The 12500-nt window shown below is 35.7% G+C and overlaps 1 protein-coding gene across 1 annotated transcript in view; it reads right to left on the bottom strand.

The window, feature by feature from the left end:
• Window positions 1-12500, bottom strand: part of DDC (dopa decarboxylase) — a 696490-nt gene that overhangs the window by 417339 nt on the left and 266651 nt on the right. The window contains exon 4 of the mRNA XM_044064799.1: window positions 9100-9219. Within this exon, the coding sequence (XP_043920734.1) occupies window positions 9100-9219 (120 nt within the window). The remainder of the gene's footprint in view (window positions 1-9099; window positions 9220-12500) is intronic.

Raw genomic sequence — 12500 nt, 5'->3', positions numbered from 1 at the left:
ATGTTTATGTGTTTGCATGTAGGGGAATGCCTTTGCTAATGAGATGCATGGGTTGCTAGGGAGAACATCAGCATGAGCAAGTCTGACCATGCTGTGTGTGATTCCGAAGCATTTAAATAAATAAATAAATAAATAAATAAATAAATAAATACATTTATGAGATGCTAATGAGGCGTTTCTCTCATGGTAATCTCATGGTAATGGGACACTAATGGGATGTTTCTCATTGTGGCTATTCCATGACTCTGAATCAGAATTTCACTTTGTCATGTTAATTGACCAATTTGCTCTGGACAGTTATCATGGGCAGATATAAAATCTCTAAATCTCAGAGATAGTGTTGTACCGTGTGTAATAACATACCCTGCAAAAGCAGTTACTGCAATTAACTATTATGTATATAGAGTAAGACTGTCTAGTGTTTGTGCATTATGACTTTTAAATGTTTCATGTACAGTTTTCACATTCCATGACTACAATTATCTTTTTCCTTCTTTTTTCATCCCTTTCCTCTCTCTCTCCATCTGTTCCCATCTAGTTATTGTCTCTTCTGGATTCCATACATCATTTCCTTTCTTCATTTCTAATTAACAAGATGTGAACTAGTTCAAACAAGGAATGAAATGAGGGCATTGGAATCATGACTTCATCATTGTAGTCGGACTGCACTAAAAGTAAGCCCTGTTAAGAAACATAACGACAAAAATTTTGTGGCTAACACAATTGAACATAGGATTTGCTGTGGATGATATACCAAATTCTAAAACAGAAGTTTAGTTTAAAATGAAAGCCATTTTTTCTGAAACATAAATGTTGAAATGAGTAGCTTTCCTGTTTTCAGGTCATAGGAAAAATGAGAAAAGCAAGCACTATGATTTAGGGGGGGGGGGTATTTGTCTTTTCTCTGTTTGTAGTGACCTTGGAGGTGATTATTACAAGTTTCAGGTGGTGTGAGTACCACAACCATCCTCCACTGAAACACTAGGTTTGGACAAATGTCTATTTGAGAGCTTTTGATCACATTTCTGCACATTTGCAATGGAAGTGTCATCATTTGCTAGAAGATCCTTTTATACTTCTTCATGTAGAAAAGTTTACTATATATGTCTGACAGAGTGATATGACCAACGTGGCTCTTAGTATTTTATTTTTTACATATAATACACATGCAAACAAGTTGAAAGTTTTAAATGGACAAGGATGTTAAAAATACATAGTGTTACTCATTTACAATTTACAAATTAGAATCTATATGATACATGTGGACGTGCAAGTTATACTGGTAAATTTAAAAAATATATATAAATAAAAAGCTACCATGGGAATATAAGACTAAACTTTTTCAGATTTTTAATAGATCATTAGCATAGTAAGCACCTAAGAGCCTATGAACACACCTGTCCCAGCACCATTTCCTTTCCAGCTATGCTGCAGCAGGTGTAGCTGAATTTAACAAGGTGACATTTTGTTGAATTTTGAATATTAGGCATTTTTTTATAGTTTACTATGACAACATTGAAGTGGATTCAGTCGAATCCACTTTGACGAAGTCCGGACGCCGAACAGTGACAAAATCAAACCGGACATTGTCGAAGTACAAATCTCACCCCGCCTCATCCCATGTTAAAGCCCATTCTGAGGTCGAATTTGAGACATACTTCGACAATGTCACTTTCGTGGACGTGGGTTGATGATACCATCATTCGGCCGAGTCCACTCCAACATTGTTCATAGTAAACCTTTTTTATTCCTATTTTGTTGATGCTTTGTATGGCTTATTGATTTACTTCAAGATGTGAAGAGGTGGATGTTGCTGGTAAGTTTGCATGTTTGTTTGCATGTATCTGTGTGTGTCTGTGTTTGACTGTAATGAATCATGTATGTGTGTGTACTGAGATGGGTGGTTAGTCTGTATGTGAGAGAAATTTTGTGCAAATGTTTTTGTGTTTGCAGTTGTGTCAGGGTGTAAGTTTGAGTAAGGCTGTTTAATGCAAGATTAGCAGCAAAGGAAATAAGAAGTTTTTCCTTTTCTCCACTGGCGTATGATCTTGAAGTTAGGAGTACATACAAAGTAGCAGGACTGAGGATGCAGGCAACTTGTTTTTGTGTTTTTCTTTGTATACTGATTACAAATTCCATCAATAGAATTGTATGACGGAATGTGGCAACATAATTGATCATCTCTCTATTTCCGATTAAACTCACCGAAGGATATCTTCACTAACTATATAGTACTAACGAAGGTGAGGTAATTTTTTTCTATATGCCTTTTGTCCCCACACCTGCCAACCATCTAGCTTCCCCAGTCAGACTTCAGCTCATTTTTCCAAGGCTTGTGAGGGGGCCATAGTTCAGTCAACCATGAGGGTCGCATGTGTCCTACCTAGCCTCTTGGCAATGAGGATATTTGTAATTTGGACTAGCCCATCTCCTAGGTGAGGAGATGTGCAACCTACATCACTGCAGAAGCCACAATGCCTTCTCCTACTTGTCTGAGGAAGGCTATTGCCAGTCTGTGGTTGTTTACCTGCAAAATATCAATGATTTTTGGACACAGTTTATGGAAAATTAAATACTGAAAATGGTGATCCAAAAAATATAAAAAAAATTAAAAAAAAGCTTTTTTCAAGGGGGGGCAAGCCCCCCCCCCAATTTTATATATATATATATATATATATATGGTTCTCATTCAGAAGCCTGAAACATCATAAGCCTGAAAATCAAAATCCTGAAACCAAAAGCTTGAAAATTCAGAATCCTGAAAACTCAAAATCCTGAAAGCCCAAAATCCTGAAAGACCAAAATCCTGAAACTCAAAATCCTGAAAACACAAAATAGACATACTGATGTCATTGTGGCTTTGCTATTGTTAGCCCTGTGGTGTTAGGTCATGCGTTGGGGTCAGGTAAGTGTGCGGTTGGTTTTATTTTAGGGTTAGGGGCGGTTTAAGTGAGTTAGGGTTAGGGCGCAGGTTAGGCATGTATGCAGTAGTGACAAATATTGGGGTTAGGGGCGGTTTAAGTGAGTTAGGTTTAGGGCGCGGGTCAGGTGAGTGTGCGATAGTGACGGACCTTAGGGTTAGGGTTAGGGTCAGGGTCAGTTGGTAGATATTAGTATCTTTATAGTGACATATTAGCATTATTTGTGTTTTCAGGATTTTGAGTTTCAGGATTTTGGTCTTTCAGGATTTTGGGCTTTCAGGATTTTGAGTTTTCAGGATTCTGAATTTTCAGGCTTTTGGTTTCAGGATTTTGATTTTCAGGCTTATGATGTTTCAGGCTTCTGAATGGGAACCATATATATATATATATATATATATATATATATATATATATATATATATATATATATATATATATATATATATATATATATATATATATATATATTGGATTTTTGGCGATTTGCACCCAATATCAGTAATTTTCGGCTAAATGGATTTTTGGTGAAATGCCATAGACCCATATATATATATATATATATATATATATATATATATATATATATATATATATATAAAACTCCATGGTCATACCATAATGAAGAGAAGGAGAAAACCCTTGAAAATTGCACCATCTGCTTGCACAATACAATACATTGTAGTGAAATTCACTGCAACATTAAATTCTTGCACTACTTGGGTGCTGGGCTGGCAACTCGACACCGTAAAAACTCCAATGCCAATCATGAGCGGACAGGTGATCTGCTGTGGCGACCCCTAACCAGGAAAAGCCGTAAGATGAAGAAGAAGATTTAAATAGAGCACAAGTGACTGATTTTTAAGATTACCAATGATAGTTTACCGTGATGTAAATGAGGCCTTTCTTGCAACACTCCTTCCTTCCTACCTGAAATTACTTGTAATCCTGATAACCTCTACTATAGGAGAAAACCTGAAACCAAGATCATTGTGTCACAGGAAAATCTGCAACCACAATTGTTCATACTATCGAAAATTACACATAAACCCATGATTTTCCCTAATATTTGAAAAGGATTGTAACCATTACCTTTTTAAATGTACAAAAGAGCACGTCAGCAGGATTGTCCATTCTTTTGGGGAAATTTATATTCAGGAACTTTTGCACAAAAGAAAAAGCCTTTTATCAGGCTCTTCCTTACCATAAAAACACTAACCAAACTCTTTCCTAATATGAAAAATTCCTATAAGTGAGAAGATAACTATAGGTGACCAGTGGGGTAAGATGGAAGTGCCTGTCATGGCACAGACAGGAATCTCACTAAATACAGATGTGCAGTTAAAATAAATCATGAAATGGTTCCTGTAGTGCTGTTCTCATCCAGTGTAGACTCTTATGTTCTAAGCAGCAGTTATTTTATTTTTCTGTTTCCTTGATCTATACCCTACAAGTTGCAACAGTAACATATATTCATCTCTATCCTTCTTGATTAACTTTATTACATTCTTACTTCAATATCTCAATTTCCCTACTGCCCCTTCACTTACCCCTCCAGCGGGCACTGCGTATAATCCTCTTATATTCCATCTCTTCATTACAACAGTTGCCCAGACTACCTGAGTAATAAGGGTGTGAAATAGGCTTACCTGGTTACTAAATGAATAAAAACATAATAATAAACCCGAAGTTAGCCTTGAATCTGCTAGACTGGTACTGCATTTTACAGCTAAAATCACTATATAGCTTTAAATCAGGTACAATACTAGCAAAGCAGGAGGTGGTTATCAGATAAATAATTTTCCCATGCTTGCTTCATTTTTTTCCAAACCTAACATTATCATAGATTTAATGAAACCTAGCTTCATTGTTCTCTAGCAGATGATTTAAAGGCAATGAATATCAGTATACCTTGTTTTAAAAACACACTTCTTGTAATTTATTGTACATTGTTCCAAAGCGAGGGCTTCATTTCCTTTTGCATATTAATTATTCTTTTTTTTGCAGCTGTGTATGTGTGTGTGGCCAGCAGTTCATAACTAAACTGAAGGAGGAACATTTCTATCAGCAGTAACAATATCCTGTCTTTTATTAGAGATACACTCCAAACAATTGTTGCCATGGTGAGTCATGCTCGAAACAGAATAATATTGGTTTAGAGATGATGTGCTGGACCATTATAGATAAGAACTGACATTTTCTTTCATCTTTTATTTTGTCAAGTGTTATCCAAAAATGTGTATAGAAATGGCTCTGTAATGCATACTAGCTTGAAAACACTGGCAAGTTAACTTTCAAAAACATGGATGTTTTGCATCGTAATTATTTCTGAGCCTCAGAAGTGATGAAATATAGCATGCATTTGACAAAAATCAATGACTCAAATTGTTTTACAGGACAACACATCACGGAACTCACAGTTTTCTGATTCCACAAACATTAAAAGGCATTCCGCTGAGCAAATTACAGGCAATCAACTTGTCTTCCACACACCGTGACATTTAATACAGACAAATAATAGCAGAAGAGCCTGGCACAATATATAAAGAGGTATTTTGACCTCAGAAAAGAGCAAAATGTTTAAAGCACTAAATTACCTATAAACAAATAAAATGTACAGTGTTTTCCCTCATCATGATCTCACTGAAAGTACTAAACCTGACAATTGTTACAATAATGCATGTTTCAAAACTCAGTGTAGAGAAAATCTGCTGCACCTCCAGATTGGTTGTTCAGAAACTGATGTCCACAGAAAATGCTGTCGGAAAGGATGACAATCTTTTCAAAACTGAAACACTAGATGTTCTTGAAGAATATGTCTCAGTAGATTAATATTAACTAAAATGCACATCTGTTTAATGTATATTGATAATCAAGTTGTTTTCTACAAACATATGGTATAGAGATTTAAAAATACTTTATGATACTCTGTAATGCTAAACACAACTTGGAAGGGAGGTGAACTGATCACAAAGTTAGCTGCTACATATTTCACACAGAATGTACTTATAAAAATGGAATCTATCAAAGGCAATAGGTATTGCTAAAAGAGTCTTGTTTCGCTACTGTATTTTGCTTTAACAAAACCATAGTTTTGCATATTTTAAAATATTTTTGTTGAAAAATCAGCTAGTACTATAATGCACCGTACATTTGATTTACATGGAATACACAGTGAATATCGCATGAACTTGAATAATATGGGGAAGTACATTTTGGGTTCAGGTTGGATGGCCATATATCAAGTTGCTGATTCCAAGGTCACTGAAGACAAGGGCCTGAATGCAGCAGTGGGTGAGATGTTATGGAATCAATATGGTTTCTCAGTAGCATTCATAAATATTTAGCATCTATATGGGGACTGACATTTGTAGGAGAGTGTTCAAAAGTCATTTACAGATGTTTCTCCTGCCTTGACAACATAAGAGTTTCACCATGCCCTATTTATGTAGGGTGGATGTATACTATATCTGCTGGTCATACTGGCTTTCACCCTATAGATTCTACATTCTGTAGCTGCTCAAGTAAATGATGTTATCCACAGGTCTTCTCACTGCCTGTTTCATCCATGTCCCTGTATTTGGTGGCCTGAGTTCTTACAATCTGACATGTAGCTATACCCCTGAAGCTGTCAGTTTCTTTTAAATGACTCCCATGATTCACTGAATGCTCTGCAGTTAATGCAGCAAGACCACAGGATTGTGGGGGCATGAATTCAGACTTAATATATTTAGAGATGTAGGGACATGGGGAGTGCAGGGGTCTTGTCCCCTTTAAAAAAGGCTTTTTTCTGTATTGATGTTGAAGGCAGTCTTGTATAACTTAACTTTGATACATACTGGTTTAACATTTAGGCATTGATCCAATTGACATTATATTTTAAATAGTCAAATAAACTGTAAATGAACGTTAGGCAGCCAAGCAACTAATATCAGTATACTGTTTATTATAAAAATAAAGATAAGCGCTTTCGCTTCACAGCTTCTTCAGATCTATTATAATAAACAGTATACTGATATTAGTTGCTTGGCTGCCTAACGTTCATTGTATTGGATTTTGCTATTCGTGGACTTGCACTTGCTAACTCTGGGGTTTGTTACAGTTTATTTGACTATTTATTATATTTTTTCCTACCCCAGCGTCAACCTGCAGCGAGACCGGAGATTATTTATTAGTGACATTATATTTTGATTACACGTATACGTCTGTTCCATTTATCTGTTCTTTGAGTCATTACTGTCCTGAAGTACATATAACAGATTTAGGCTCTGTTTAATTCTAGTATATTGCAATAATCAGTTGTTCCCTCTTTCATGTGTATCTTGCTACTTTGCAGATTGACTAATGAACACATGCCACTCTTGTGATATCAGAGATTATAGTGGTTCACCTTTTAATGGCCATCAATTAAAAGGATTCTTTGGCAGTCAAAGAATATCGCCAAATACATGCCTACAGCTCACTCATTAGTGGAATGTTTTATGCAAAATGTTATCAAGGCATATGAGTTAACTAAGTCCAGATGAATTTAATGGAAACATTAATTATACAGGATGCCAAGAGTCCACACTATAGCCAATCAACAATTTGAGTTGTACAGATAGTATGCCATTTAAATCGAGACTCATGAACAAGAAATGCAATATAACAGCGACAGAGGTGATGATAATATAAGGAACACAGCAGAGGAAGATGAACAACAAGGAAAAATATGACGATGCAAGAATAAAAGCCAATAGACATCCTTTTTTGAAGGACACAGTGGATTTGTGAGAAATGGGCAAATATCAGCATGGCTCCTTGTTCAGCATGGAGTACTACCAGAAATGTCATGTAAGAGGGTCAATGATTACTACAAGAACACAAGAGGTCACAGTATCAATATCCAGCCCTGGCATGACACTGATTGTGATGAAAGAAATAATGACTGTGGCTCTAGTTTTCATATTAAGCATCCAAGTTTCACTCCTAATGACAGACTATCAGTCAAGCAACCATTTATATCAAGAGGGTCCCAGAAATTCATAAACTTTCTTACATTAATTATTTTTGTTGCACATATTTCACCTAATACAGAAAGCCAATAATCATTTTTACAGCTCACCTACAACAAACGCAAAGGGATAGTTATTATTTGAAAAAAAAATGTTTAATTTGTTCATAAACGACCCTACACATTAAATCTAGCCACAAAATAAAAGTGCTAATTAAAAAAAGAAAAAAGAACGTCCCTCTCACTACACACAGGAAAGTAAACTAACTAGACATGAAATAACCCAAAATGTATACTACCAGCCAAGCAAAACTGCATATTCCATTTATCTAAAATGCAAAACACATAAATGTGCCAATAAAAAACTAAAGCCATAATAATGCTTACTAAACTCAAAATCAAAACACATGAAATAACTGTATTTAAAAAAATGCATCAAATATCAAATACAATGTTGACAAAATGCAGTCCCCCAACAACAAAACTACTAAAAAATATAAAGCTTGTAGCAAATATCCAGAAAGCACATGGGTCACATAACTCTGTAAAATACTACAGAAATATTAAGCAGTTTGAATGTCTTACTTATGGCTATTATCTGTTGTAGATCAATATGTGTATATATATAACTTTAAGAAGCTATCCAAGGGCTTGCAAAAGTGTATAAATACTGAGCATGTGCAAGCCTGACTGCCATTTTGTAGTTAGCTGTTGAGATGCAAGCATGTATGTATGTAAGCTCTGTCTGTTAACTACTTCATTAGTATTTAATGATGCTGCTATCCATCCTTATGTGTTTCTATATATTAAAGCATCTAAACGAAGCCCCATGCCTTCTTGTTATATGCATTAGAGATGAACATGTGACACCTGTCATGGTATTTAAGGGGGAGAGGGGCTGGGAAGAAAAGACAAAACTATATGTAAAAATATATAAATATATATATAGGATGGATTAAAGTTAAGAGAGGTGCCAGTGCATTAAGGAACTAATCCTAAAGCTGTACATTTAGGTTACATGTACAATAAATAGTTCACTAAAATCATGGACAATTTTGTTTTTGTCTTCTGTTTTTAGTTTCTTGACCATACACCCCCCACACACACACATCTTACCACAGGAGTCACATAATTATATTGCAGTGGTCACTGGGAAAATGCTTAGTGATTATCATAAACTTTTCTTACCTGGATTACTCCTCCCCCTTCCCCAGCTTCACCAGCTAGGAACTGTTCCGGTAAGTTAATCATTTTTCCAAGCCAGTCCAGCATCACAGTTTCCAGCTCAGTGCAGGCAGGGCTTGCAGCCTAATGGAGATACAAGTAAGGAAAAAGGAAGAAAAGTCTTGATAAGGTATGTGGGGCTTTCAGACTCAATATCATCTTCATACTTTTTGACAGTAATTATTATTTACAAGCATTGCATTGATGCTGGCATAGGAGGGAGTCTAGTAAGAAGGACTTAATTATCTACCATTTAGACTAGAAGTAATGGCCTTTAGTCATTTAAACCTAAAATGCCCCTTGCTGAGGAAACCCATATTTTAAATAAACTCAATAAAGCAGGACAATGTCAAAACAAAAGCATTTCATAATATACAGAAATAATATATTGGCTTTTTTTTAATGACAGAACAAAAGCACACTAATATGCATGCAGCAGCATCTTTCTATGAGCAAATGACAATCATTTCAGTAGCCATGGTGAAATACTTAATGATGGCCATGGATCCTTACTGAAAGGGAGATGTACCATGTTCTGCTACTGCACTGAGAGAGAGATACTGGAAGCAGGTAACCTGCTAGATTATAGCCTGAATGCCTCATGATCAAGTCCTGCAAGCAACCAAACAAAAGCAAAATGTCCCAGTGAGTGACAGGATCTTTTTTCTACAGCTTTTAGGTCTTTGCCTCCAAGTATTCTCACAATCATCAGTAATATTCAGAAGGATGCAACTTTGCTAGATACCTAATAGAGGCAAGACACATATTGTTTTGCTGGAGTGTGACTGCAAGAACAAGAAGGAATCTGCAAAAAGAATCAGCCATTGTTTATGCTGATATAAAATATAAAGCACATGTAACAAAAGGAAGGCAAAACGGAAAGAAACATTAGCAAAATAAATAAAGATGAAAAATATTAGCCATCAGATAAAGAAATAAAATTTGAGTCATTCTTATTAACAAGTAATGAAACTTTTAAGAGTCACTTTTAATAAATACAATGAGATAAAATAACATTTAGTATATGTAACGCTTGTTACTTATCCTGTGAAAATGTTAAAAGCATCCCTCTGAAACAGTGATTCTTCTTCAGAAACTTCTGACATTCAGGTTAGTGCATAAAAATGCTGGCACCATGAATTATTATATGCTTTCAGAATCATAATTGTAATTTAATCTCTTGTGAATGGCAAAAATAATTATATCAATTTGACAACCATGTGTGTATGTGTGTGTGTAAAATTTAATCCACATGTTGACAACATAAATCTAGTTGCCATTAAATTAGGGACATTTTATGAACACAAATAACAATGCAACTGTTTAATGTGTCTTTGTAATTCCATGAGAGTGTTTCACATGTAAAGCTAAATCTCTTCATTTGTACACTTCTTTAGCCTAATTTGCTCAAACAAGAAAAGGTTCAGCACTTTTCAGTCCTTGCTGCTATCTCAATATCTTGCTGGCATTCTCATTAATGTACCACATTCTGAATATTTGGGGACATTTGTGATGTGTACTTCTGCTGCGATGTAGTTGGAACACTAGTAGTAATGTTGTCTTCATATACTCTATCAGGACACTGTGGATTCAGGTGCACTCCTCTTGGCCCTCTCACTACGGCTTGGTGAAATGCCACTGTAGACATTACCTTGGGGTTCCACTGCAAAACTACAAACACACATCCTTTAATTATAGAAAAAATTAATACAAAGCATTTTCTGCAGGGAGACAAACCCCTGTTCCACCCATGCTGGGGGTTTACCCCACAATCCATTTGCTTGTATGTACTAACTCTATAGTGTAACAACAACTGTAATAAAACAGCGCAGGCAATGATTCTCTATCAAAAATGGCTACTGATGATTAACTGCTCGCGCATATGTAATTAACAAGTTGTAACTTCATCCCGTTTACAGTCAGCCAGTGGTATGGAACCCCTTTCTTGGGTATCTGTTCAGACAATTACTGATGCACCTCTTGGTTAGAGGCTTATTAAACACAACTTTTCATGGTTTCTTCTCAGCAGCTTTCTATCTTTGTTTAGAACAACAAAGGATGTCAGCCGTTCTCACTTTTTCAGAACTATACTTTCTGGCTGCTTTCCCCTTGGAACTCTGTGCATTCTCAACCTCTTCTTTTTATCAAGGAAGATTTTGCTCTTTTGTATAGCAAAAGTCTGTCTAATAGCAGAGCTCTGTCTAAACTGGTTTGTTTTTCTTTCTCTCTTTCTTGCACTGAAATCACATTCTCAGGTTGAAGTAAGGAAACAGAGGTATAGCATGTAGTGTTTTTGTCTATGACCCCATTAATAGTTGAGATGGCAGTAGATAGTCATAGTTAAGGAAACATTTCTGTAATCCAGCTAATCTAAAATATTTCTGTATTCAAATTAATCTAGATGTTGAGCTATATAACAATCACTGTTAATACTCAAATATTTCTTTGTGATGTCTTTCACAGTTTAATCTGCCTCTCTGAACTTAATGATTGGCATTTTGATAGTCTGGACTAGAGTTGATATGTTGGAACTCTCAGTACTCTCTCTGAAAACGTCTTGAATCCGGACCCTATTTTGGTGAATCTTTTGCACATCCACAAAACAAGCAGCATCAGAACTTCTAGATTAAAATACTTAAATTTTGCTTGCAACATAAATAGGACATGTTGGAGAAACAGATGTATTTCTCAGATAATTCACATTCTCTGGAACAGGCTCCCCATCCTGGTGAAACAAGTTCCTCCCTATCCCTATTTAAGTACACCTTCAACAAATGGATGGATAATTGGAAATTCACCCCTGGTCTGGCTCCTATCTCTGATGGACAGAGGCATTCAGTAAATAACCCCCTATAAATCAAACATATAACAAATTTGTGGATCATGTTTGGGTTCCACAGCTAGGCTTTTAAGGTCCCTTGTGGTCATTAGTCTAGTATACACCTATGAACCTATGAATTCCATGCATATTGTAGATGTTATCTGAAAAGTTATGTCATGCACTTTGGGTCTCAAAAGCATAGCTTCAAATGCAATAATAACATTTGTGGATTCTATTCACTTCTTGGTCTGTGAAACTTCAAATACTGGTCAACTCATATTAAATACACACACAGGTCTGAAAATGAAACACATCTGCTCCACCTTTACTCACGGTCTTTCTGATATTGTGCAAAAAATCTTGTCTTTTTTTGAATTATTGTTATGGTATGTATTATATACAGAAAAGTCTCAGACTTCTAACTTAACTTACATTGACATGTCTTGCCTTGCCAGTATTACATATTATGCACTCCTTCTTTGTACCTCAACATTTCTAAATGTAGTAGGTGCACTCTTAACTAGTATATTTTTCCTTAACTGTT

The sequence above is a fragment of the Protopterus annectens genome, chromosome 3.part0 (assembly GCF_019279795.1).
Source record: "Protopterus annectens isolate FY-2018-M chromosome 3.part0, PAN1.0, whole genome shotgun sequence".
Lineage (NCBI taxonomy): Eukaryota > Metazoa > Chordata > Ceratodontiformes > Protopteridae > Protopterus > Protopterus annectens.
Note: the sequence above shows the minus strand (reverse complement) of the source record. Positions and strands in the feature narration are given on the sequence as shown.